The sequence below is a fragment of the Callorhinchus milii genome, unplaced genomic scaffold (assembly GCF_018977255.1).
Source record: "Callorhinchus milii isolate IMCB2004 unplaced genomic scaffold, IMCB_Cmil_1.0 Scaffold1, whole genome shotgun sequence".
NCBI lineage: Eukaryota > Metazoa > Chordata > Chondrichthyes > Chimaeriformes > Callorhinchidae > Callorhinchus > Callorhinchus milii.
Genome location: NW_024704742.1, coordinates 108,493,448 through 108,521,016, shown reverse-complemented (window position 1 = coordinate 108,521,016; position 27,569 = coordinate 108,493,448). Strand labels below are relative to the sequence as shown.

The 27,569-nt window shown below is 43.0% G+C and overlaps 1 protein-coding gene across 2 annotated transcripts; it reads left to right on the top strand.

Annotated features, from left to right (window-relative positions):
- Positions 1–972: 972 nt before the first annotated feature.
- On the top strand, positions 973–26,178 carry LOC121848881 (endoplasmic reticulum aminopeptidase 2-like). 2 transcript variants are annotated; one of them, XM_042334215.1, is made up of 19 exons: positions 973–1,126; positions 2,742–3,273; positions 4,263–4,401; positions 5,644–5,778; positions 7,477–7,597; positions 8,131–8,285; positions 11,418–11,531; positions 11,621–11,752; positions 12,370–12,501; positions 13,216–13,284; positions 14,273–14,448; positions 14,604–14,683; positions 17,099–17,282; positions 17,919–18,075; positions 19,088–19,272; positions 22,044–22,205; positions 23,014–23,154; positions 23,929–24,010; positions 25,570–26,178. In XM_042334215.1, the coding sequence occupies exons 2-19, from the start codon at positions 2,759–2,761 to the stop codon at positions 25,720–25,722; spliced, it is 2,832 nt and encodes a 943-aa protein (XP_042190149.1). In that variant the 5' UTR covers positions 973–1,126; positions 2,742–2,758; the 3' UTR covers positions 25,723–26,178. The 2 variants fall into 2 exon arrangements, with proteins under 2 accessions (XP_042190149.1, XP_042190153.1); XM_042334219.1 differs by having other exon boundaries at positions 2,730–3,273.
- Positions 26,179–27,569: the final 1,391 nt, after the last annotated feature.

Here is a 27,569-nt window from a genome sequence, read left to right as displayed (position 1 = left end):
ATTCACGGCCTTGCTCCCTCCTACCTCTCCAACCTACTATCCCCCTACTTACCTGCCCGTACCCTCCGTTCCTCTGGCTCCGGTCTGCTCCACGTCCCCCGCCCCAACCGCCCTACCATCGGTGGTCGGGCCTTCAGCCTCTCAGCCCCGAGGCTCTGGAACTCTATCCCCCAGTGCCTTCGCCGCCTCCTCCCTTTCCTCCTTCAAGGCCGGTCTCAAGACCTTTCTCTTTGACCGAGCCTTCAGCTCCCCTCTCGACTCTCTTCCTCCTCCTCGCTCCCTCCCTTCCCTCCCCTCACCCTGACCATCTCCCCCCTGCTGTGTGTATCTGGTGTGGCTGTAGGGTCTGTGTGTTGATGTGTGTGTGTCTATGTGTAGGGGCTCTGTGTGACTGTCTGTGTGTGTGTCAGTGTGTGTGGAGGGGAGTGTGCGTGTGAGTGTGGAGTGTGTGTGGAGGGGAGCGTATTTGTGTCTGAATGGAGGGGAGTGTGTGTGTCAGTGCGTGTGTGGTGGGGGGAGGGAGTCTGTCAGTGTGGGGATGGGGAGGGGGGGGGGAGTGTGTCAGTGTCAGTGGGGGGGGGGAGTGTGTCAGTGTGAGGACGAGTGTGTCAGTGTGAGGGGGGAGTGTGTCAGTGTGAGGGCGAGTGTGTCAGTGTGGGGGTGGGCATGGTGTGGGGAGGGAGTGTGTCAGTGTGGGGGGGAGGGTGTGGGTGGGGGAGGGGGAGGGTGTGGGTGGTGGGGAGGGTGTGGGTGGGGGTGGGGGATGGTGGGGGATGGGGAGGGTGTGGGTGGGGTGCGTGGGGAGGGTGTGGGTGGGGGGTGGGGTGGGTGCGGGATGGGGGATGGGGAGGGTGGGGGTGGGGTGGGGGAGGGGGAGGGGTGGGTGGGGGGGTGGGGAGGGTGGGGGATGGGGAGTGTGGGGGTGTGGGGGAGGGGATGGGGAGGGTGGGGGAGGGGGTGGGGGGTGTGGGGGGTGGGGAGGGTGTGGGTGGTGGGGGAGTGTGTAATGTGGGTTTGATTGCAGTATCCGCTGATCACAGACCAGAATGAAAGTGAAAGTATTGAGAGTGACTGTGCGAGAGCTGAGCTGAGAGGAGGGGAAGGGCAGAGGAGGAGACCGGACCTGGTGAGTATCTCTGGTGTTTATTCTGCTTTTAGAAAATGAGTGAAGATGAACTGCAAACGTGGGGACGGCGGTGAGAATTAGTGAAGACGACGATGTGCAGTGACTGCCGGTGTGGGCAGCCCAGGAGCAGGTGATCCTGAGCCCAATGTGGAGCTGTTCACAGCCACTGAGCTGCACACGGGGTCTGTAAGGGCTCTGCCGTCCTGACCCGGATTTCAATCCGATCCATTGACAGAGTGAGACAGTGACTGTGACTCGGGTCAAATATTAAATATTACGACACGGGAAGGGATGGTCTCAGTCTATCTGAGAGTTCAGAGAATCATGTGCCTGTGTCAGGAGAGGCCGAGCTCAGACTCTTGCAATCCACTGTGTGCAATTGGGCTGCGCTTTGTTTCCTCTTCAATAAAAGGTTATGAAATCAATATGGCAAAGTGCTGCTTACCTGTGGGTCTGTGGTTCAATAGGGACCACCTGGCGGGTCAGGGTTTAGTTTATATTCGCAGGTTTTATGGTGATCCACACAGGAGGTCAACCACCACAAGGGCTGGGACCAGGATCAGAAACAGCCTGACTGATCTCTCCCCCCTCCCAGGAAATGAATCCAGGACATGGTGTGGTATTCATTTTTATTGTCCTGAAATGGAAAGGTTTATCCACCAGTATTCAAACTCAGAGCTGTCTTGTTCTTGTTTCCTTTATTTTTGCTATATTCCTTACTATTATTTTTAATACATCATAATCCTTGCATTTGGTATAGCACCAAATGAAGGCTTTCCCAAAGAAGACTTCACGGGATTTACCACAAAATGGTGTGACTGTGTGTTTGTAGGCGAAAGTGGAAGCCCTATTTTGCACAGTAATATCCTACAAACAACTAAGCCATGAAACGAGTGACTCATTTTATTTGGGGTATTGTTGGACAGCACATTGGGAGAAACTCTTCTCGGACAGTGCCATGGGATCTTCCACATCCATCTAAATAGGCAGACTTGGCCTTGGCTTAACACCTCGTCCGAAGGATAGCGTCTGCGGCAATGTAACACCCCCCAACATTGGAGTGTCATCGTAGACTATATGAGTTCAAGTCCTGATGCAGGGCTTGAGCCCACAACCTTCTGACTACCACTGAACTTGGCTGAACACACACATACCTTATTTTCCATCTATCTTTCTATTTCCCTCAAACTTCTCAGTTGATTCTATAATTGTTGTCTGCTGGGGGCAGTGCATTGCAATCCTTTGAAGAAAAAAATCTGGATTGACTTCGGAGTGGCTTAGCTTCCAATTTTAAAATTGTGTTTTCAAATATAATATGCATGAAATGTAAGTAATGTATTGCGAGTCTGAACATTTTGTGTTTAGACAGTCATGATAACAAAACTAACAGCATTAAAATAACCTGTGAGGACCATGCGATTATTATGTATGTCAATTAACTCTGTTGTTTGAAGTTCAGTAATGTGAGAATGTATTATATTTGCAGATTACTCCTGATTGTCATCCATACATTGTTGGATGTCAATAAGGTGTAGATAGGTTTCAGAATGTGCTATTACCATTTCAATGATACTGTCTCTGACCATGCAATATTACTGACCTGTTGTTCTTTCAGGGGACTCTGCGAGGAGAATGTTATCGAAAAGGGAGATGGTGTTATTGATTGCTGGAATACTATTGCAGTTCTTGCTGAGCTCTGCATTAAGCACCAATGACCATGAGAGTGGAGATGCTCCTATAGCTTCTAATGGACAGAAATTTCCCTGGAACAAGATGAGGTTGCCCAATAGAATCATCCCACTTCACTATGACCTGTTGATACACCCAAATCTAACCACTCTGAGTTTCACTGGAGTAGCCAAGATTGAGGTCTCTGTCAAACAAGACACCAACTCCATTGTCCTCCACAGCAAGTACCTGGAAATCACCAGCGCCACCATTGCATTAACACAAGATGGAATTGCCCAACATGAAAAAGCCATGAATGTTTTGGAGTTTCCACCTTACGAGCAAATAGCGCTTCAGTCTATTGAGCCTCTGGGTGCTGGAGAGAAGTACGTTATTAACATAAACTATGCAGCCAATCTGTCTGACGGTTTCTATGGTTTCTACAAAAGCAGCTATAAAACACAAGATGGCAAAACAAGGTAAGGTAGCATTTGTTTTGTAGTTGGTTAACTCATAATTGCTGCTCTGGTACTCGAGTAAACACTTCCCTCAATGTCGTACAAAATGACAGGCATCATTGATGTTATAATGATGTCTCCATCATCAAACCTCTCAAAGCGCTTTCACATGGACTTGCTATTGTGTATGCTGATTGTTTAGTTGTAACTATTTCAATGGAGTGGTTTTAGGCTTAGCCCAAATCAACAAATCCATTGCAGGGAGAACACAGTACCAAAAGCCCCACTCTGAGCCACAAATGGGTAGTCCTGAAGATAACTAGAGGTATATCACCAATCCATAAAATACACGATCACTACACTTTACGGTATATAATAATCCTTGCATTCGATATAGCGCTTAATCACTTCTTCAAGATGTCTCAAAGCGCTTCACAGAATATACTTAGAGTGAATTTTGTGGGAGAGAAACGTGGCAGCCAATTGCACACAGCAGTGTCCCACAAACAGTCGTGGATTGAGCGACCAATATTTTTAAGGAATTATTGCCGACAGAAAAGCGATCTACCAATCGACTGACAACCGGACCCTACTTACTGCTAGGTAAACAGAGGTTGTGGAGTAAGGAAACTTGCCCAATGTTTCGCCCTGCCAGGAATCAAACCCAAGTCTCTCGCTTGCAAGTCAAGCGCTCTAACCACTGAGCTACTGGACTCCACAATTTACCCTGCAAACCGTTTTGAGATGTCCACCCAAAAGTGAAAGATTCTACATCAAATGCAAGGAATATTATTTATTTATTATAAATTAAATCCCATTGTAACTGCCTTACCCCAGTATATTCAAGGCGATAGAGGAGAGATAGAGTAGGGTTGGATGTACACATACTCGTCCCCCACATGATCCCAGGGCAATAAAAATAGTTGTCTTGATGTGCAACTTGCCCTTCACTTATTTCACATTCATTTAACTTGCTCTAATTTCTTTTGATGAATGTCTTCCCTTTCTAGACTGCTTGCTTCTACCCATTTTGAACCTACATCAGCACGCATGGCCTTTCCTTGCTTTGATGAGCCGTCTTTCAAAGCCAACTTCTCAGTCAAGATCAGGAGAGGCAGCCAATACATTGCACTGTCCAACATGCCCATGGTAAGTGATCTTCATTCTGTTTGACAGTCACACCCTCACTGTTTATGATTGTAGGATTGTTTAGCCTGACCTGCAACTGCAGACAAACTTTCCACTTCACGTCATTGTCAAACGAGTGAAAAAAAGAGAACTCTGACTTTCCAAAACACTTGTCTTTATGATGGCTTTTATGAATTAATGAAAGAAGCTTTAAATAACCCTGGCTGTCTCTGAGCTCACAGTTACTAAAGCCTTGTTATTAGCCCTAACCCTCATTCCCACCTCACTTTAAATTTACCACCATCTAACACAGATGTGATTTAGTTTTGTATTAAACTCACAAAAAGATTTTTTAAACCAGTGAGATTTTGATATTGTGCTTTACTTCAATATACAATTTACATTTAAGTATACAGTGGAAACCGGTTAATTTGGACACATTGGGGGTGGTCGTTTTGTCCGCCTTAAGAGGCGTCCGAGGTTAGCTGAATTATCATTCCCGCCCATCAGAGGACTGGCGCTGTATAATGATATGTGATAATGTTTCACTTGAAGCAATGTTAACGAACCGGTCGGTTAAAAGTTAAAATAGTCTCACAGAGATCAGTAAAATATATTTACCTTCGTTTGGCTGCAAAATACAGAACTTACCCTCCAGCAGAGGAGCCCTGATGCTTCCTCCCTCCCATTGCCATTCTAATTGGACGGGAAGGGGACCAAATAGCAGCGGCTCCGTAGTGATCGACATCCTGTAGCTGCTCCACCCATTCACAAGCGGCTCAGCTGTCTATCAATCGTGATTTGACCCCTCCCATTCCCTCCCTTGTTCTTTCCTATTGCTCCGCCCCCCTCACTGATTGACAGACGCACTCCAGTCACTTGTGAATGGCCGGAGTCCGCTGTCAATCGCAATCTGACTCCTCCCATCTACATCCAGGAGTCCCTCGTGGCTGAATGCAGCCGCTGGACACACAGACGGCCTGAGTGAGTACATTCAGTGGCGACCAGCGAAACATTTTGCCCAGATTCCTGTCCGAATCAAACGGCATATTTAGGGCAGGAAACAATATAAATGAATTGGGGCCGGGCGTTTTGTTCAATTTACCCGATGTCCAGGGTTACCCGGCGTCCGGCAAAAGCGGTTTTCACTGTTTGTGTATATATACATATATGTACACCATTCCTTCACTTTAAAAAAAATTGAAAATAAATGTTTCATTTGAAAAAATATTAAGTGCAGTTTTTTGTTTTTATATCTTCCAGGTTAAATCTTTCCCAATAGGGGAGGGGATTTTTGAAGACCATTTTGCTGTGAGTGTGAGGATGAGCACATACCTGGTGGCATTTATTGTCTGCGACTTCAAATCTGTTAGTGCTGTAACTTCAACAGGAATTAAGGTGACCTTTGCGCCAAAGTTGTCTCTCTGTGTCTTGTCCTGGTTCCTGCTCTGTATGGCTGGGTGTATGGAACACAACATTGCTGCCACATCAAGTAAATAAAATCTTCAAAATGTTAAGCGGAATAATTTTTATGAAGCCCCTTTTTGTGTCAATATCTCTCAAAAGGCTTCCCATTGAGTTACTATACAATGTATTCTGTTGATATAGTCAAGTGTGACAGCTAATAGGGACCAGAAACATGTCATAAAGAACAAGTATCAACAAATAATATTAGCCAGGGGACCAGAATACAGTAACTTTCTGCTCTCTGAACGAATGTCATGCGATCTTAAACTGCATAAATTGTCACTGATTGTACAGTACAGAACCTGGTCACTTGGCACAATCAGTCCAACTGATGTTTATACTCCACCCGAGTCTTCACCCACCCGTACTCCAACTCATCCCTTCTAGTCCCTTCTCCTTCGTGTGTATATCTATTGGATTCACTAGAGCAGGCAGACTTGGTGTTAATATCTCAACCGAAGGACATATATTTCAGTGATATATGATTTAAAGCATCTTTCCACAGGTTTAAAGAATTGAAAATATGACGCAAAATAATGTTTCCTCCTTGTGAGGGGTTGGGCAGTATCCTGAACACCAGGTACCTCATATTCAATACCTACGTGAGCTACAATTCTACCTGGGTATAGATTACTACAACAATAACTTTATATAGCACCTCTCATGCAGCGTAGAGTCCCAGAGTGCTTGACAGTGGCGGAGCACGACTCCGAGCTGGGTGGAGGTGACCAGAGGCATAGATGTAAAGGAAGGTTATCATGAGTTTGTGTGTGCATATATATAATAATAATAATCTTGCATTTGTAGCAGCACCCTATCACGTCAAAGCGCATCGCAGAATATACTGTGAAGTCAATTGACTGTATATTTAGTGGGTGAAAAATATTATAGATTATATATAATATTGATTCGACAAAGTGCCTGTTTCCGTGCTTACAGTCTATAACAATCTATGTAGTTAAAAATCCCATGACATCTATTGTAATATAATATGTTATCTATTACTGGATTAATTCAGAGTGTCCAGAATGTGGGAAGATTCTTAAACCCAGTCTTTAATTTTGAAGCTGATTGTTTTAAGAGTTATTTGTTTTTTTGTGTGTATGGGGAAGTCTGCCTTAAACATTTTGGATCTGATTAAATCTGGGCCTGGAGAAATGGCATCTGGAGCTCGGAGGAAAATGTCCTTTGACCAAAACTATGTTGTAGTTTTGTAGTAAAAAACACAGAACTACGTGTATGGCATTTTTCAAAGTTTAATTTAAATTTAGAACTTCCAAAGTTAAGTGATAGTACTGTGCAGACTCTGTTGCATTTGCTTTTAAGATTCCCTGGTACTAGTTTACCGTCATGAACAAGTATCCATTGAACATAATAAATTGCGCAGAGCACCAAAACCTGCTGTGTGCAATTGGCTACCACGTTTCACTCACAAATATATACAGTCAATTCACTTTACAGTATATTCCGTGAAGCGCTTTGAGACATCTAGAAGACATGAAAAGCGCTATATCAAAATGCAAAGATTATTATATTTATTTCTAAGCAATTGCCTATTCTGGAATATAATGTACATTTTCCTGCTCATTGACTTGAAGGACTTTGACACATCTATACCCCATTCAATAGGTGTCCATATACGCTGTTCCAGACAAGTGGAGCCAAACTCACTATGCTTTGGAAGCAGCAGTGAAACTACTGGAGTTTTATGAACATTATTTCAATATCTACTTCCCACTCCCAAAGCAAGGTATGGCAATATCAACAGCTACTGGGAAAGGGATATCAAACAGTCATAATGTTCTTTAAAAAAGGCAACAATTTAATTTCATCTTATTACATATACTGTATATCAATGATATACCCCTACCAACCTGTTCGCTCCCTCTGCTCAGCAGGCTCCGGCCTGCTTCACGTACCCCGCCTTGCCCACTCCACCATTAGCGGGCGGGCCTCAGCCTTTCTGCCCCCATTATCTGGAACTCTATCCCACAAGCCCTCCATTCTACAGTCACTCTGCCTTGCCCCATCCCTTGCCTCATTCAAGAGCCGTCTCAAGACCCTCCTCTTCGAACGTGCTTTTGGTCACCCTCCTACCCCTCCCCTCCCCGCCCTCCTGATCCAAACCACCAGCTCGAGTGGGGTTCCCTGACTGTCCAGTACCTTCGGACATCCTCCTGACTGAAAGGTGCTATAGAAATGTAATCTGTTGTTATTATTGTTGATATTGTGAAAATCGACCTTGCTGTTGATATAACAACAGAAGAAATATTGTGCTTTTAGATCTCGTAGCGATTCCCGATTTTGAGTCAGGAGCCATGGAGAACTGGGGTTTGATCACTTATAGGGAGACATCTCTACTCTACGATTCAGTGACCTCCTCAGCATCGAATAAACTATGGATTACTATGGTGATTGGGCATGAACTGGCTCATCAGGTATTTCCATCTCTTACATTGAAAGTTGGCTTTCTATCATGACAACAACAACTTGCGTTTATGCAACAACTTTCATACAGTTTACCATTTTGGAATGCTGTATTCTAAATTCACCAGGAATAAATGGAGAATTCAGGAACTATTTTGTACATCGAGGGATATAAATTTATAGAACAAGTTACAAAGTAAGCCCATTGAAACAAAGAGTTGTACTTGTTCTACAGGCAAGTAAATGTGCTTCTGGAGAGAAGGAATTGATAAATGTGGTGAGAAGATGGGTGTAATGAATATGAAGGAATGTGCACTAGCCCTATTGAAGGCTTAAAATCTGTTGGAGCTAAGAATGCTCTATGTTAAGCTTGTTGAGGTGTGTATCTGAATAAAAAAACAATAAATAATCTGAATCCTTGTACTTACGGCCTTTGTAACCCTAAAATATATATAATATATTATAAATGGATATAGCGATAGATATACAACTTCGACCTATTATGGTGAGGTGTGTGCTCGTATGGTCTGTAATGTGACCATAATAAAGATGTAAGAGCTGTACTGAACACAAAGATGTGAAAATTGCAGTATTCCTAAACACAGTCTGTTGCTTAGTTAATGCCAGGATGGTTAACACATCGTACAGAATGTGTCTGTCCTTAAAAACCTGTCTTTAATCCCCCTGGTACACCAGCCATCTCTGTTCCCTCAAGGCACAAGTGCGAGCTGCCGAACGTGCCTGGACCAAATCCAAACTCATGGTCCATTGGCACATTTGGCTTCACCACACCAAGACCTACAGCTGTGCTCTTGCCTCCGTCAAATCCTCCTACTACTTCTTGGTTATCTTGGAGACAAAGGACAATCCCTGGCTTCTCTTTTCCACCACTAACCGTCTCCTCCGTCCACCTTCCCATACCTCACCCATCCTCTCCTCAAACTCCAACTTTAAGGAGATGCTGGACTTCCTCGAATCTAAAATCAAGGGAATACGTTCAGCCACCTCAGCCCCGTCCACAGCCATCCCCACATCACCTCTCCCTTATGACCCACCCCCACCCATACTCCTTCGACCCTATCACTCCCTCCTCTCTCACCACGGCTGTCCGCAAACTCAAACCCACCACCTGCTCCCTCGAACCCATCCCCACCTCTCTCCTCATCTCCCAGCTCCACCTTCTGGCCCCTCTCCTTGTCCACCGGTTCAGTTCCCACCCCCCTAAAAACAGCTGTCATCACCCCCATCTTGAAAAAACCTTCCCTGGACCCATCCCTCCTCTCCAGCTACCGCCCCATCTCTAACCTCCCATTCCTCTCCAAGGTCCTGGCACAAGTCGTCGTGTCCCAGCTCAGCTTCTTTCTTTCTCGCCATTCCTTCTTTGAACCCCTCCAATCCGGCTTCTGGCTGCCCACAGATCGGAAACAGCCCTGGTCAAAGTCACTGATGACATTCTGAACATCTGTGATCAGGGCTCCCTCTGCCTCCTTGTCCTCCTCGACCTCTCTGCCACCTTTGACATCGTTGACCACTCCATCCTCATACACCGCCTCTCTGCTTTACTCAATCTTCACAGAGCTGCCCTTGCCTAGATCGAATCCTATCTCTCTCACCGTCTCCACTTTGTTGCCTCTAACGGTTTCTCCTCCAGCCCCCGCACTGTCACGTCTGATATCCCCCAGGGCTGTCCTTGGCCCTCTCCTCTTTAATATCTATTTGCTCCCCCTTGGTGACATCATCCACAGACATGGGATCAACTTCCACATGTATGCGGATGACACCCAACTCCAGGACCACTGCTGTCCTGTCGGACATCAAGTCCTGGTTGAGGGCAAATTTCCTACAGTTGAATGTGAACAAGACTGAGGCCCTCCTGATTGGCTCCCACCAGCGCCTCAGCACCTCAGGCTCTGGCAGCATCAACCTCCACGGTTGCACACTACAACTCACCAGCCAGTCAGGAACCTCGGTGTCTTGTTCAACCCTCAACTGTCTTTTCTCCCCCACATTCAAGCCATGACCAGCTCTGCCTTCCCTCACCTCCGTAATATCGCCCGACTCCGCCACTACCTCACCCCTCAGGCCACTGAAACTCTTGCTCATGCCTTCATCACCTCCAGGCTCGACTATGCAAATGCCCTGCTTGTCAGCCTTCCCAACTCCTCCCTCCACAGGCTGCAGATAATCCAGAACTCTGCAGCCCGTGTCCTCTCCCAAACCAAACTCCGTGACCCCATCTCCCCCACTCTCGTACGACTCAATTGGCTCCCTATCCTTCAGAGGATCCAGTTCAAGATCCTGGTCCTCACATACAAAGCCCTCCATGGCCTCGCCCCACCCTACATCTGTGACCGCCTAACCCCTATCAACCTGCCCGTTCCCTCTGCTCAGCCGGCTCTGGCCTGCTCCACGTCCCTCAACCCACCCGCCCCACCATTGGCGGAAGAACCTTCAGCCACTCTGCCCCCAGCCTCTGGAATTCCATCCCCCAGTCACTCCGCCTCGTCCCCTCCTTAGCCTCCTTCAAGTCCCGCCTCAAGACCCTCCTCTTTGACCATGCCATCGGCCATTCCCCTCCCCTCCCTTCTCCCCCCCCCCGACCCCAGCTCGGGTCTGAAATGCTGTACTCTGTCCAACGCCTTGGGATGTCCTCCCGACGTGAAAGACTCTATACAAATGTAATCTTGTTGTTGTTGTTAATGATAGGTTTGTGACCGAACATTCCCTCCCCACCCAGCTTCTGGGCAATGGTGTGTCCCACAGGCTTGTCACATTTCAAATGGGATCCATGTTTGTTTTACTTACAAGTGCCGTTTATTCAGTGCCTTTCATATTGGGAGGATGTCTGAGAGCACTGAACACTCCTGGCTGGGCAGTCAAGCTGGGGGTGGGACCCAAGGAGGGTGAGGAGGGGAAAGATGACCAAAAGTGTGATCAAAGAGGTATATCTTGAGCTAGACCTTCAATGAGATGAGGGTGAGAGGAAGGAATCTCTGGGATGGAATTTATCCTTTTGATTGTAAATCTTAAATTTTAATTCATCTGGTAAGGAAGTGCTAAATTGCTGCTCGCAGGGCCCTTCGCAATCCTTGCTAATTGAAAGCAAACCTTTGAGAGTATTAATGAATGTTTGTTTCCTCCAGTGGTTTGGTAACCTGGTGACAATGGAGTGGTGGAATGACCTCTGGCTTAACGAAGGCTTTGCCCGGTATATGGAGTTTGTCTCTGTTGGTGCCACCTATCCAGAGCTACAAGTTGTGAGTAAATTCTTCTCAATACCAGTAACTCAATAACTACAGGATCTTTGATTCAATTTAACGCATTCTTTCACGTTTGATCTGCCCAGGATGACTATCTTCTGAACACATGTTTTGGAGCAATGGGAAGCGACTCCATGAATTCATCACGTGCTATATCCACAGCAGCAGAAAGTCCAACTCAGATCCAGGAAATGTTTGACTCGGTATCTTATGAGAAAGTAAGTGGGAATTTAACAAAAACTAGACTATAAAGCTAGTCCTGGGCTAATGTAATTGCAACAGAAGTTTGAATGGCGTTTGGCCCATTGGATCGCACCCTTCTAGAATACCTATCCTACCAACTTTCTATAACAGCATTAAACTGTTTCTAAAACAGGTCTAGTGTCCTGGCCTCAACCACCCTTCCTGGTAACTCATTCCAGTCTTTAATTACTCTCTGTTTAAAGTAATTAGAGAATTCATATGTTCTCTAACAGGCTAATAATGTGTCAGTCTCCCCTATTATAGTTTTGTGTTTATACAATGTAATACAAATTTACATTTATGTTTGCAGTATTCACATCAGGAGGACATCCCAAATGCTCATGTGAGGATAGGTCATGCTTAACTTCTAACCCTGTTGCTCTAGTTGGTAGTATGTGCCCAATATTTACCTATGGCTCCAGTAAAAATACTGTACCTCAATGTTTGGCCTTTCAAAGAGAGTCTGAATAAGCATTGATGTTTCGTCTGTCACTCATTTTTGCTGTCTGTTTTTTTTATTTAGTAATGGGGACAATTCATTAATTCCAGATTATGCATGGTGTAACTGACCTTTTGCTACTGTTGAATGTAGGGTGCTTGCATTCTGCACATGTTGAGGAATTTTCTAACAGAGGAGGTTTTCCAGAGTGGCTTAGTTTCTTACCTACGGAAATACAGCTATGGGAATGCCAAGAACGAGGACCTGTGGAACAGCATGGCCAATGTAAGGCTTTACATTTCTGTAAAAAAATATGATTTTGCATTTGAAAAGCACCATAGAGTGAAGAAGTAAATGTAAAATATTCAATCAGTTCACATTATTGTATGTTGATGCCATTTGTTTTGGTCAGCCAGGTGTCTGACACATGGGAAAGTCCATCAACATGTTAAGGAGTATCCAAACCAGATTTCGAGTTCCACATACTGTATCTATGTCATTTACACACTTATCCTTTTCCCTGTGTGTGGAATGGAATATGCACTCTCTCCCTGGAGGACTGCACCTGGGAACATTTGATACAAATTGCCAAGAGCCAAGAGTTGGCGAAAGCCAAGCAAGAAGTGACATTGACAGCGATGGACAAATAAAATCTATTCAGACAACCAAAGCTACTTCTCTCAAAGGCCAAACAGAATGCATTCTACCACAGACTTTATCCAAATCCTATAATGTACTCAGCAGAGTTTCTCTCTGAATCCCCAAAGCGAAACTTGAGGAATGCTATTGAATATTTATCAACCCATACATCCTACATTACTTGTTCTTGACCAATTGTCAAGACATCTTGACCTGACATTTCCGTTGTCCCAGAGCCTCATATTAAGGTGGAACTTTGCTGTCGTCACTCAGTTCTTTTGGTTTGGAAACAGAAAGACGTACTGAGATTATCTATGGTTTCAGCATGTGTTAAACCATTAAATTGTTACTTCCCAACAGACGTGCACAGAAGGAAACTTCACTTCAGGTGGATTCTGCTACAGCACTTCACAAGCGGCTAAAAACGCTGTAAGTTTTGGTTCATTCTTTTATTCATTAACACATACTATGGATTCAAAAGGTTGCATTAGCCACTACTTTACCGATTCTAAGAACGTAGGAATAGTAGTAGACCATGGTTGATCTGCAACATTTTACTGCTTGTTCATGTTATCCCTTTATACACCTGACTATCAAATATTCATCTCCCTCCCTCTTAAATTCTGAGAGATGTCATTACCCAGAATATCAAAGATAGCTGACTCCATTGGACTTTCAACATCCAGAAAGTTAGGTCAAGCCCTATTGTAGCCTTCTGCATGGCAATCATGTAATTAACATGGAGTCCTGTAGCTCAGTGGTTAAAGCACTGGCCTCACAAGCGCGAGACCTGGATTCGATTCCCAGTAGGGTGACACGTTGGGCAAGTTTCCTTACTCCACATGCCTGATAATAATCACTCAAGAAAAAAACCAATAATAAATTGGTCACTTCAATCCACGACTGTTTATGGGACACTGCTGTGCGCAATTGGCTGCCGCGTTTCGCCCACAAATATACACTCGATTCACTTTACAGTCTATTCTGTGAAGTCCTTCGAGACGTCGAGAAGACTTGAAAAGCACTATATCAAATGCAAGGATTATTATTATTAACAAACAAAGGCATGCTTGTAGCAAGACAAGGAAGTTGCCTGTCAACAGCTGAACCTCATCGAACACACAGCACTGGGTGGCTGAGCAGAGGAGAGCTCATAATCCATCAAATGGGGAAGTGAACACTTATTGTCATCAATTAAGAAACAGAAGAAGTTGGAATGGAAGGACTGCAGTTTTGTGGAATGAGATCAAAAGGGCCAAAAAGCTTTTACATCTGAAGCTCCCTTGTGATCTCCACTCTGGGTGGATCATTCACAGAATGACTTACTTCCTTTAAACACAGATTTCAAAAGAATAAAATACATTTGTATGAAAGCGCTTAGTATTAAAACTGCAAACTGTGCCTTTCTTTTCCTCAGTATCTTTATACAGAGGAACATCTGGACATCAAGGAGGTTATGAATACTTGGACACTTCAGAAAGGGCTGCCAGTGATCATTGTTGAACACAGCGGGAGTTTAATCCGGCTACGACAGGAGCGTTTCCTGAAGAGTGTCCTTCCAGAGGACCCTGTGTGGGAATCACTGCAGTCTGGGTAGTTATTCCTCACTTGTGATTATTTTCCTTTGTTGGTTTTGGTGGAGTTTTGCTTATATATAATTATAACACCATCTGCTGCACCTGGAGTATCAAAAATATTGTTACTACAATCTTTTGCCACATTCATATTTTTAACTGAATCTTTTGCAGCTATCTGTGGCACATCCCGCTAACTTACATCACGAGTAACTCGGACAGAATTGGCAGATATCTGCTGAAAACCAAATCAGGTGAGAGATCTCATACACATTACATTGATGAGTATACACATGGCAGCACCAGGTGTGATGCAGAGATGATTGTTAAGACTGTGATTAAGAAGTGATAAGAAGAACAAAAGAAGTGATTCAATGTGTCAAGTCCTGCCATTGCCAGCACGGTATCTTGGTTTGGCTGTGTTATCAGAGAACAACAACAAAATTACATTTATAAAGCGCCTTTCACTTCGGGAGGACGTCCCAAGCTGAACAGTCAGGTGTCGGGGCCCGAGCGTGGGGGAGGGGTGGTGTAGGGGTGAGGGAAGGCAGAGAGGTGGGAGGGCGACCAAAGGCACGATCGAAGAGAAGGGTCTTGAGACCGGCCTTGAAGGATGCAAGGGAGGAAGCGAGGTGAAGGGACCATGGAATAAAGTTACAGAGTGTGGGGACAGAGAGGTAGGAGGGGGCAAGGGCATGGTCGGGTGGGAGACATGGAGCAGGCCAGAGCCCGCTGAATGGAGGGAGTGGGCAGGTTGGTAGGGAGTCAGCAGGTCAGAGAGGTAGGAGGGGGCAAGGCCATGGATGGCCTTAAAGGTGAGGACAAGGATCTTGAACTCGATCCTCTGGGGGATGGGGAACCAGTGGAGTCGGGCGAGGGTGGGAGTGATGGGGTCACGGAGCCTGGTGCGTTAGAGTACATGAGCTGTATGGTTTTGGATGATCTGCAGCTTGTGAAGGGAAGAGTTGGGAAGGCCGATGAGGAGGGAATTTCTGTAATCGAGCCTTGATGTGACAAAAGAACCTTGGAGTGCTTTTCCATGAGAGAGGGAAAAAGACCAAAGACGTCTGTCTGTTTGTCCCCATCCAAGATTCACCATTCTAGTCCACCGTCATCTGTTTGCTCATTCAGCTGGGACAACATAATATAAATATTAATAAATCAATATTAGGCAGATATCTGCTGAAAACCAAATCAGGGAATGAGGGACTTCAGTTATGTGGAAAGACAAGAGAAGCAAGGATTGTTCTCCTTGGAGCAGAGAAGTTTAAGGGAAGATTTAATAGAGATGTTCAAAATTATGAAGGGATTTGACAGAGTGAACAGGGAGAAACTGGTTTCACTGGCGGGTGGGTTGGTAACCAGAGGACACAGATTTAAGATAGTTGTCAAAAGAACCAGGGAGAAGATGAGGACAAATTTTTTCACATAGCGAGTTGTTTCGATCTGGAATGCATTGCCTGAACGCGTGGTGGAAGCAGATTCAATGACAACTTTCAAGAGAGAAGTGGATAGATATTTAGGGAGGACAAATTTGCAAGGCTATGGGGAGAGCGCGGGGAAGTGGGATTAATTTGGACAACTCTTTCAAAGAGCGGGCACAGGCACGATGGGCCGAATGGCCTCCTTCTGTGATGTATAATTCTATGATTCGATGAAATCAAGAAATATTCAAGAAAAATGCTGAAAACACTATCCATCAAACACAGACTTACCTAGACTCATGTAAATGTTCATGGGCTTGCTTCTTGACAGCCCGTGGGAGGTGACAAACCCTGGGTCAGTCTCCATATACTATGTTGTAATTAAAAGTTAAAAGGCCACATTCAGCCAAGAATAGAGGTTTCAGCAATGCTTGCTATCTAAGACAATGGCAGCACTTTGAATTCTAACCAGAAACTTGGTCGGAGAATCCATTTTTCTTTCAGAAATAAGGGGATGTTCAGGTCTGAACCAGTCGCTAAGAGCACAAAATTATTACATTTCTGGCCTTGTGATAATTAGCACATCATATAGCATATTTTTCCCTGTAGATAATTGTACCCATAATTATTAAAATGGATTAAGGTAGTTTTAAATATTTGGCATCTCTTGTGACATAAAAATGAAATACACTTTCATGGCTAAAATAGTACAAACCTAAACATAGTGTACAAGATTTAATGAAATGTGTGTCAATGTGAAATTATTTAAAACACAGTCTTCTTCCCTCTATTTATTTCAAATGCCTTTGTAGCAATTTGATATCCTTCATAGCACAATGTCTGCAAGTCTCCTGATCTCTCCATGCCACCATGAGTGGCTGTACATGCCTTCAGCCACAACGTTCCTAATCTCTGGAACTCCCTGTCTCAATCTCTCTGCTCCACCACCTTCTTTACCTATTTTATAATCTCACTTGAAAACCTACCTCTTAACTGCGTCCTTGAGCACCTCACCCCTCCTCTTTCTCCCTTGCTTGGTGTCCATCTGGCTACTGTACAGCATTCTGAGACATTATCTGATATGAAGGGTGCTACATAAATGCAAATTGTTGTTGTTAATGTTTACAACAGAATTCAGGTGCAGTGTGAGTGTAATGCAGAATCCAATCTAACCGATGAAGCCAAACTCTTAGGTTTTCATTTGTTGGTGAACGTCACTAAACCCACTGATCTTGTGTTAATCAGATACTATTAAACTGGACAAAGAAGCTGACTGGGTGAAGTTTAACGTGGACATGAATGGCTATTACATTGTACACTATGAGCACAGTGGATGGGATGCACTGGTTAATCTACTGGATCAGGATCACACCCTCCTGAGCATGAAGGACCGAACACACCTCATTCATAATGCTTTCCAACTCGTCAGGTATTGTGAATTGCCAAGATAAATAGCATTATTGACCTGATAGTCAATATCACCTTATTCTGTGAATATACATTCCCAATCAAAGTGTTAGATTCATAGAAGTGACTACCTGGGAGATCATTGAGTTTCTTTAATCCAATTCTACTGAGAGCTATTAATTCTTTATTCCAATTCTTTGCTGTTTTCTTATAGGTTTGATATTATTCCTTTTCAAATGTTTATCCTAGCCAATAGCACCTTAAATACCTCTGTAACTCAGGATGGTACATTACAATTACTATATAGTCTACATTTTTGTTAGGAGGATGTCTCAAAACCCTTAACAGTGCTGGATGGGCACCCAAGATGCAGGTGGGAGCCAAAGGGTGTGGGGAGAGGGGAAAGATAATTGGTCAAAGAGACATGTTTTCACATCTGCTCACAGTTGCTAGGTTATCTTAGGAGATCTGCACATAGCAGTGGAGATGCTCACTAGTATTGGTATCATTTTGGGTGGGTATCGCTCACCTATCCCTTTTTTCAAACAGCGACTGGTTCATTGGATAAGATGGTACAAAGATAGGGGGGAAATAAAATAAAAGTGAATTGGGGGAAGGTGGAAAAGCTTGATTTGTGTGTTATTTTTGCTTTCTTTAGTGCAGGAAAGTTATCACTTGATCGAGCTCTTGACCTGACCCGTTACCTGAGACATGAGAACAAAACTATGCCAGTGTTACAGGGTCTGGCTTATCTGGAGGTATTTTACAAATTGGTTGAGAAAAGGAATATCCCTGATGTTGCAACAAATCTGAAGGTAACAATCTCCACTTTACCTCGACCTTGCATTTGTTGACTGAGGTTGTAATCTTCTACCTGGTTGTGTAGTGCTGGACATTGCTGTGATATTGCTGCTGGCAGGAATTGGATTTCCTGCTGCCAGTCACACCTGTTGGGGCTGAGGAGAGTTCTGGTAATCGATTTTAGAAGTAAAGTATTTTTGAATAGGGAGATGCAGGATTGGCTATTTAAAATCATGATAAAGAATAGCTCCTTAAATATTTTTTGGTAAGGCACAATAGTTGTGGTATAAATAAAAGCAAAAAGATCCTTGTTAAGCAGACTGAGTCGTTTACATTCAATGGACAATTCACCATAGTGACAAATTGTCCAAATACAGCCCAGCATGCTGAAAGCAAACCGTTCAAATGAATTCCAAGCCAAACACAAGAAAAGTAATAATAAAATGATAACTTACTAATTTAAGGATAATAATATCCTTACATTTGCCTTTCACATTGCGAGGACATCGCAAAGTGCTTTACAGTATATACCGTAGAGAGTAGCGACTGTGTATTTTTTGGACAAATGCAGCAGCCAATTTTGTGCACAGCAATGTCTGGCAAACAAGCATGAAGTGAATGACCAATTTTATTTGAGGGATTATTGATGGAGAAACTTCCTTTTCATTTTGATATTAAAGAAATCTTTAACATCCACCTGAACAGGCAAACATCTTGAACAATGCAGTACCTTCCCAACACTGCATTGGAAGGTCAGCATAGATTATATGAATTCTAAGCCCCATTGTGGGGCTTGAACCCACAATTTCTGACTCAGAGGCGATTCACAATTCACAAAATTAATCAATTATGTCTGTCAAAGGGGCTACAATGGGCTGTTTTCAGGTGTGAATCTTTAACAGAAGGAATCTTTGTGTTTTTCCTTCAGATAAGGTTGTATTCAAGTTGTACTGTGTACCCTGACCATTTGATTGAAAGTAAGACAATCCCAGGCTGACTCTTTGTGTGATGTCCATCATATTGCAGAGATATATCCTGGAGTTTTTCAAACACCTGATTGACAAGCAGTCCTGGAGTGACGATGGCTCCCTGTCAGAGCGTCTGCTGCGCACCAACCTCCTGGAGATGGCCTGTGACCTGCAGTACCCTCCCTGCCTCCAAAAGGCTTTAGATTTATTCAATAAGTGGAAGAATTCCAATGGCACCATCAGGTTAGTTCAGCTTCTCCTTTGTGGTGAAATGCAGACAGCTGCCAGTATCACCCTATCACCAGGTTGGGCTTCAGTTTGTAATCGATGATATATTATATAGACAACAAAGGCTGTTTGAGAGTGATCACAAGCCAATAATCTCATGAGGGGCTGAGATGTCTTATATAGAGAAATTGTTAAGACTCAGATTGAGTATTGTGTCCAATTCTGGCACCACACTTTACAAAGCAAGTCAGGGCCTTGGATAGGGTACAAAAGAGATTTACCAGAATGGTACCAGGAATGAGAGACTTCAGTTATGTGGAGAGACTAGAGAGGCTGGGATTATTCTCCTTAGAGCAGTGAAGGTCGAGGGGAGATTTATAATAATAATAATAATAATTCTTGCATTTGATATAATGCTTTTCACATCTTCCAGACGTCTCAAAGCGCTTCACAGAAAATGCTGTAAAGTGAATTGACTGTATATTTGTGGGCGAAACGTTTAATAAGGTATTCAAAATTATCAGGAGTTATGATAGAGGAGATTGAGGGAAATTGATTCCTCTGGCAGAAGTCACAGATTTAAGATAATTGGCAAAAGAACCAGAGGGGAGACCAGGAGAATTTTTTTACCCAGAGAGTTGCTATGGTCTGGAATACACTGCCTGAAAGGCAGTGGAAGCAGATTCAATATTAACTTTCAAAAAGAAATTGGATAGTTACTCAAAAAGGAAAAATGTGCAGGGCTATGGGGTAAGAGCGGGGGAGTGGGACTGGTTGATGCCTCTTTCAAAGAACCAGCACAGGCGCAATGCGCCGAATGGCCTCCTTCTGTGTTGTAAGATTCTATAATACCTAGAAATTATTAGCAGCCAGTTTTATTGAGGGGTTCCTGTTATTTAGATCCAGAATAATGGATACCTGAGTGTTTATTATTATTGATGGATTCAGATTGTCACATACAATGAGAACAAGGTTTGAAAACATATTGCTGATATATCAACCTGATAGTGATCTTAAAATCATTCATAGGTACTTTTTATCAAATTTTCTGGATTAATTTTGTCTTTTTAGTGGGTGTATAAAATTATGTCAATTATACATTTAGTGCTGATACCATAATACTGCAAGTGGATGGAGGCCAATTTAGTTTTCTTTGTAAGTTATTTTCTCACATCTCCTTTGACCATCCTCCTGTCAACACTTGTCAAAAGCTGAGAGTTGGGAAGGGAAGCCTGGGAATAGCCCATCACTAGTGCTGCTCTGAACCAGATAATAATGATAATAATAATAATAATCCTTGCATTTGATATAGCGCTTTTCACGTCGGGAGGACGTCCCAAAGTGCTTCACAGAATATACTGTAAAGTGAATTGACTGTATATTTGTGGGCGAACGCGGCAGCCAATTGCGCACAGCAATGTCCCACAAACAGTTGTAGATTGAAAATGACCAATTTATTATTGTTTTTGGTTTTGGAGGGATTATTATTAGGTGTGTGGAGTAAGGAAACTTGCCCAAGGTTTCGCCCTCTGCCTGGAATTGAACTCAGGTCTCTCACTTGCAAAGCGAATGCTCTAACCACTGAGCTACAGGACTCCACAAATGTGAGGAGTGGGCAGCAGCAGCAGCTTCTCACTGTTACTACATTACTATTCCTTCCTGTGAGGAAGTCCTGACTTCCATTTGATTGAGATGGGAGACTGCAGTGTCAGTTGTGGGTGTGATTCCATTTCCTACCACTGGGTGTCAGTGTGCAGTAGTCTCTATACTGAACCACTGAGACACCTGGTGGCCAATTTCTTAAACCCCCAGAAGTATATCAGACACAGCTCTGACATACATACTGCAAGGTTTTGAGATGATTCTTATCCAACATTATAGTATTGTACTATACTATCAGCTTCTAGCTGCATCATTGTATCATTCAGCAAGTTTCCTTACTCCACACGCCCAATAATAATCCCTCCAAAAAACAAAACAATAATAAATTGGTCATTTTCAATCCATGACTGTTTGTGGGACACTGCTGTGCGCAATTGGCTGCCGCGTTCGCCCACAAATATACAGTCAATTCACTTTACAGTATATTCTGTGAAGCACTTTGGGACGTCTAGAAGACGTGAAAAGTGCTATATCAAATGCAAGAATTATTATTATATTATAATGCACACTCTGGGGTCCCCAAGCCGTTGGCTCATGTCAACCTGTACCTAATACTATATGTAATTAGGTAAGCAGGATGCGTCCATCCAGGGTGAGAGTGCACATTCCATTCCAACAATCTATTCCTGGAATTTCCATGTGTAGTTGGGATGCATGCAATTCTCAGTTTGGTTTGGATACTCTTAAGCATGGTGATGCATTTCCACAAAACCAAAAAGCAAGTTTCCGGCTGCCAAAAAAAAGTATTCATCCTGAGTGTAAGGCTGTACAAAGTTCAAGTTGTTATAGAAGAAATTCTGCTTTGTACAAAAGCTTACATGCAGTGCACGTTTTGGTAATAAAACCACTTATGCATGCCTGTTGTACTTTTATTGATTAATATGTCACCAAGTAATGGCTTATTTACCAGTCTGAACATCTTACTAATGAACACAAACGTGCCTGTTCACTTATTCACTCACCTTCAAATATGTACTTACATAAGTACCTATATACATCCACCCAAGCGTATATACATCCATCCATAAGTATATAAATACATACAGCACCGTATGCAGTGAAAACTATTAACGTGGAAAACTAACACCCCGATTTATTCAACTTGCTGTTGTTTGGTATCACAGTTTGCCGACAGATGTTCTCGAGATTGTGCATTCTGTGGGAGCCCAGAGTGCTGATGGATGGGAATACCTCCTGAAGAAGTACATCCAGTCCTTGTCAGGTGCTGAAAAGATTAAGATTCTTAATGCTTTGGCGGCCACCAGGGATCCAGAGAAACTGTCAGGGTAAGGAGTTTATTTTACATTAAACCTATCTCTCTGACCTGCTGACTCCCTACGAACCTGCCCGCACCTTCTGTTCAGCGGGCTCCGGCCTGCTCCATGTCTTCCGCCCGACCCGCCCTATCATCGGTGGCCGGGCTTTCAGCCTCTCTGCCCCCCACACTCTGGAACTCCATCCCACAGTGCCTTCGCCTCACTTCCTCCCTTGCCTCCTTCAAGGCCAGTCCCTCCTCTTTGATCATGCCTTTGGTCACCCTCCCACCTTTCTGCCTTCCCTCACCCCTATACCACCCCTCCCCCATGCTCGGGTCCTGACCCCTGACTGTCGAGCGCCCTGGGACGTCCTCTCGACGTGAAAGGCGCTCTATAAATGTAATTTTGTTGTTGTAAAAATTGAGGAGCCAAAAGGTACTAGATGCTATTCATGTCAGTTAGGTTTCATTTCATTGTGTTGGAATGTGATTAAAAGGCAATTAACAGCTTGTTTTTATTTTCATAGATTTCTCCATTGTTTCGGAATGTGTTCCAAGTTTGTAAAACAGTTCTTTCAAAAAGCTACAGATTTCCTTCGATCAAGTAGAATTTTATAACTAGGTTTCTGAACAAGCTAATTACTCTGTACATAGGACAAAGTAATGTATTCTCCTTCAGAAAAAAATATAATAGCAGAACAACAGGGAAGCTGTACCAGCAAAGGAATGTGTGACTTGCGTGGCCTTCTGTTCAAACTTGTGTGTGAAGCACATCCTGTGGCTGGCGTAGGCTTATTTTGTGCTTAATGCTCAGTTCTTCTCTGTTCTGATATCCCCAGATTGTTGGAGATTGGTATGGAAGGGAATGTCATCAAGTTGCAGGATCTAGACCATGTTGTTGCTGCAGTGAGCAGAAACCCAGTCGGACATCTCCTTGCCTGGAATTTTGTGAAGAGGAATTGGAACAAACTGATTGAGAAGTCAGTACCTTTTTAATCATTCAGACCTTGTGTCCTTCAGTAGTATTCGAGCAGCACAGGCAGTGACATTTATGACATGTATTGCAATACAATGTGGAAATACATTTTAATTTATAAAACACTGGTTAGACCTCAGCTAGAGTACTGTGTTCAGTTCTTTTTCATCACACTTATGTAAGTGTGAAAAGAACACACACATAGACACACACACACATAGACAGCCCCTCCACACATACATAGACATACACACACACATAGACACACACACCTAGACAAGCACATATAGACACACACAAACAAACATAAACAGCCCATACACACATGAATTGGCATCCACTACACACACACACAGACACACACATTGATAGACCCTACACACACACACACATAGACAGCCCCTACCACCCACACAGACAGCCCCTACACACACACATAGACAGCCCCTACAGACACACACACAAATAGGTCGAATGGCCTCCTTCTGTGCTATAATTCTATGGTTCTATACACACCAACACTGAATGTTTCAATGTCAGGTGGAGAACAATTGCAATGGGAGCAGTTACAGCTCAGTGAAGGAGCATTGGTTGACCTACCTGTGTTCATCTCCACATAGTGAAACTAGACTGAAATACTCTTGTGATATGATCTGTTGAGCTGAGTGGCTTTTCATGATCTTGTGCGTTGGACAGAATCCTTCATTGTTTCCCATAATAGATCTCTAGTGTGATCTCCAGTATGAAGGGTGTTTAACAGTGTCCTTACTCACCACAGATTTGAGCTTGGCTCCTTCACTATCAGATGGCTTATCGTTGGAACGACATCTCACTTTTCATCTAAGGAAGAATTGGAGGAGGTTAGTGGCTTTAGTTATTGTTTAAACATGATGAAAGACAAACAACACTCTCCATAATAATTTTCTGGTATCTCTTGATGGGAATTTTTAATGAAGAAATCCGGTAGTTGTTGACTCCGATTATTTTCAGAGTGGGGTTTCCCTCAGGTCACTGAGACGGACCTGCCACCAGAAACAGTTGCTCACTCGTACCTCTAAATCAAAAAATACTGCAAAATTGAGGTTAATATCTTAAAGTGATTGTATTATATATACCACAGACTTTTGACACTGGGGTGAGGAGATTGAGTATGACTGTGGGTTAGCACACTTGTCTCTCATCTTCAGAGCGGTTTTGCCTCAGGTCAATGAAGTCACTGGAGGGATGAGTTTGAATGAGCTGATAGACCTTCTTCATCCAAATCAATCTAAAAACAATGTTCTATTTGCCAGCACTGACATCCACTACTTGTAGGTACAACACATTTAAACCATAGAGCCTTCAGTTATTATGAGTGCAACAATCACATCATAACTGCCTGAATATTTGACTGTTGATTGAAAATGATTGCGACAATCATCTCACTTACCTCTCAGCTGTCAGTCAATTGTATTATGTTTACCTAGAGTGGTGATCACAGATATAATTGTAGTGGCAGAATCAGAACTGATCTCTATAACAGGATAATTACTGAAGTGAAGAGCTTTGCCAGCACTTCTTATTCAGCTGTTCCTCAGATGTTAAGTGTTGCATTCCATTAAGCACCATAGCAATGCTGCTGATTCCTTCTCTGGTTGTTGTTGCTCATTCAGTCCCACTATTAGTACAACAATTTGCATTTAAATAGCAATGCCCTATAAATAGCCATGTGTGAATGACCAATTTTTTATCATTGTTGGCCAGGACACCAAAGTAAATTCCCTAATCTATTCAAATAGTGTCATGGAATTTTCAGCGTCACCCTAAACATTTGAAATATAAAAATATAAAAGAGTATGGGGAGAGGGCCGGGCAGTGGGACCTACTGGATAGCTTGTTCAGAGATCTAGCACAGACACAATGGGCCGAAAAGCCTCTTTTTGAACCTGTCATTACAGCGCCTTCTAAGGAGGGAAGACTATCTGAGTAAAATGAAACATTTAACCTTTAAGAACTTTCTTGTAAGCATTTACTCTGTTCATTTTTGGCCAGACAAGTGTCTGACACACAGGAAAATCTATTACTGTGTTTAGGTGTATGAACTCCACACAGTAATCCTGGACTTATTAACTTAGTAATTCATAACACAGGGTTGTAGATACAAGCTGGCACCTCTTTCATTTCCATAGTACATCCCAGCCCACAGTGAAAGCAACAAAGGGTTCATCAAACCAACAAGCATTAGGGGCAAACACAAAGTCATCCACTTAACTTGTATTTCCTCTTTTCTAGCCTGAGTTAGACCTATGACCAAAAAGGTAGACACCCAGAGCCTATGACTGCAAAGCACATTACAAAGCACATTGTTTAATTATATCCAGGCTATATTTGTAAAGTATATCCTGTAAACCAAACCCTTACCTGCATACATCTGTTTCAGGTGAAAATGTTCTTTGAATCTATCAAGGAGCAGAGCTCCCAGCTGAGGTGTACCCAGCTTGCCCTGGAAACCATTCAGAAAAACATTAGGTGGCTGGAGCGGAATCTGGATGTCCTCAGATCGTGGCTATTGGATATTACTATCCCACAGTAATACCACTGCTCAGTAACATCTTATTTCCCTTCATTTCAGGAGTCCCGCAGTATAGGCTGCAACACTGGTAAATATAATGGAGTTGGCAAAACTAACTTATTATTATGAAAGTATGCAGAGGCCACAAGTCATCAGGCACAATAACAAGGGAAAGAAATTAAGCATTGGATAATGCAGTAATTTATTAGATGTGGGGCAACAGAGCTATAAACGTCACATCCACACCCTGTTCAGGCTCACGTGTGTATGCTAATGTTAGCATTTGTTATTTTAAAAACTTTATCAATTAACTTTCATTTCAAACAGGTTTTCTTAACAGATTTCTTAATTTAAAAAGTTTCAATTGAATCTCCAAGCTATCAAACATGCTGAAGAATGCATTCAATCATCTGAAATTCAATAATTCTTCATCTTATTCAATAATAATAATTTAATTTGATATAGTTCGTTAACACGCCTTCAAGACATCTCAAAGTGCTTCACAGAATATACTGTAAGGTTAATTGGCTGTATTTTTGTGGACAAAACGCTGCAGCCAATTGCACCAAGTATATTTCTTACAGTATAAAGAATTCTGTTCAGAAATATTACATGCCTTCTGTTTCTGTGAATGAGCCTGAATGGACTTTATCCACTCATGGTGGATAAAGTTGCAAACTTGTTTAAAATCAGCCCCACAAATGGTAAGATTAGTGTTTCAAAAATTGAAGTGGTGCAATGCCCCATATCAAGGTTATAAATACCCGGGTCTAACTTGCAGTATTTCTTTATAGAATTAGTTCTTGTTGCCCAGTGAGAACTCCATCCCAGAAGTAAATTGCACCAGAGCAGAATTCCCATGGGTCAGTGTGACGTACTTCCATTTACCATAATAACATCCCATTTGTATGACTCCAATTGTTAAGGAATCCTGTGAAAGCAAACTGCAAATTAGATCCCGCTGTTATTCTGATAACTTGTAAATGTACACTGGTGTGCTAAGTCATGCTTTCTATGTGATTTTGAAGTGAAGCTCGAATGAGTTAGAACAAGCTGTGAGTTTGCAGTTTTAGTTGTTGCTTTTTGTCGTGTGCTATGCTACTTGTCAGGGGCTGCCCTGAATGACTCAGATTTACTTGGATGTACAATGAACTAAATTTGTACAAAGAGCATCATGCCCGCAGCTTGTTCCCATGGGCAGAAAAACACTTCAACTGTGATTCAACTAAAGAGTGTGTGACTTAATTCTGAAGAGCCAACTTACTATTTTAAGTGCTCCAGGATGCTGCCCAGCGTGAAAGCCGCTATATAAATGCAAATTATTGTTATTGTATTTTGTTTGCTTAAGTGCTTCAGGTTTCTGAATGGTTGAGAATGAGCCATTAACATACTTGAGAAATACACATCATACCATAAGCCAGAGATCAAATTGTCCAAATACTGAGTGCGTTGCCTGAGTGTGGGTAAACCTGGAATGAGAAGACAAAGGCCATTGGTTCCATCGTCCACTTCTTTCAGCAGATCCTGTATATTTTGTCTATCGTGAAATGCTTCACCACTTCCTGATCTCTGAAAGAATAAGAATCCTTCTATCTGATATAGTACCTTATCATATTGTTGATACATCTCAAAAGGCTTTGCAGTTTACTGTGAAATGGAATGGCTGTATATTTGTAGGCAAACCTGGCAGTCTATTTATACACAGCCATGTCCTGCAAACAATCAAGAAGTGAGTGACCTATTTTATCTTGGGCACTGTTGGCCTGGAGGTGACTAAGCATAATTTTTCAAAGATGTAATAATTACAATTACAATGGATGATGTTAATGCTAATCCCTAAATATTGCTGTGACCATTGAGATGTTTAC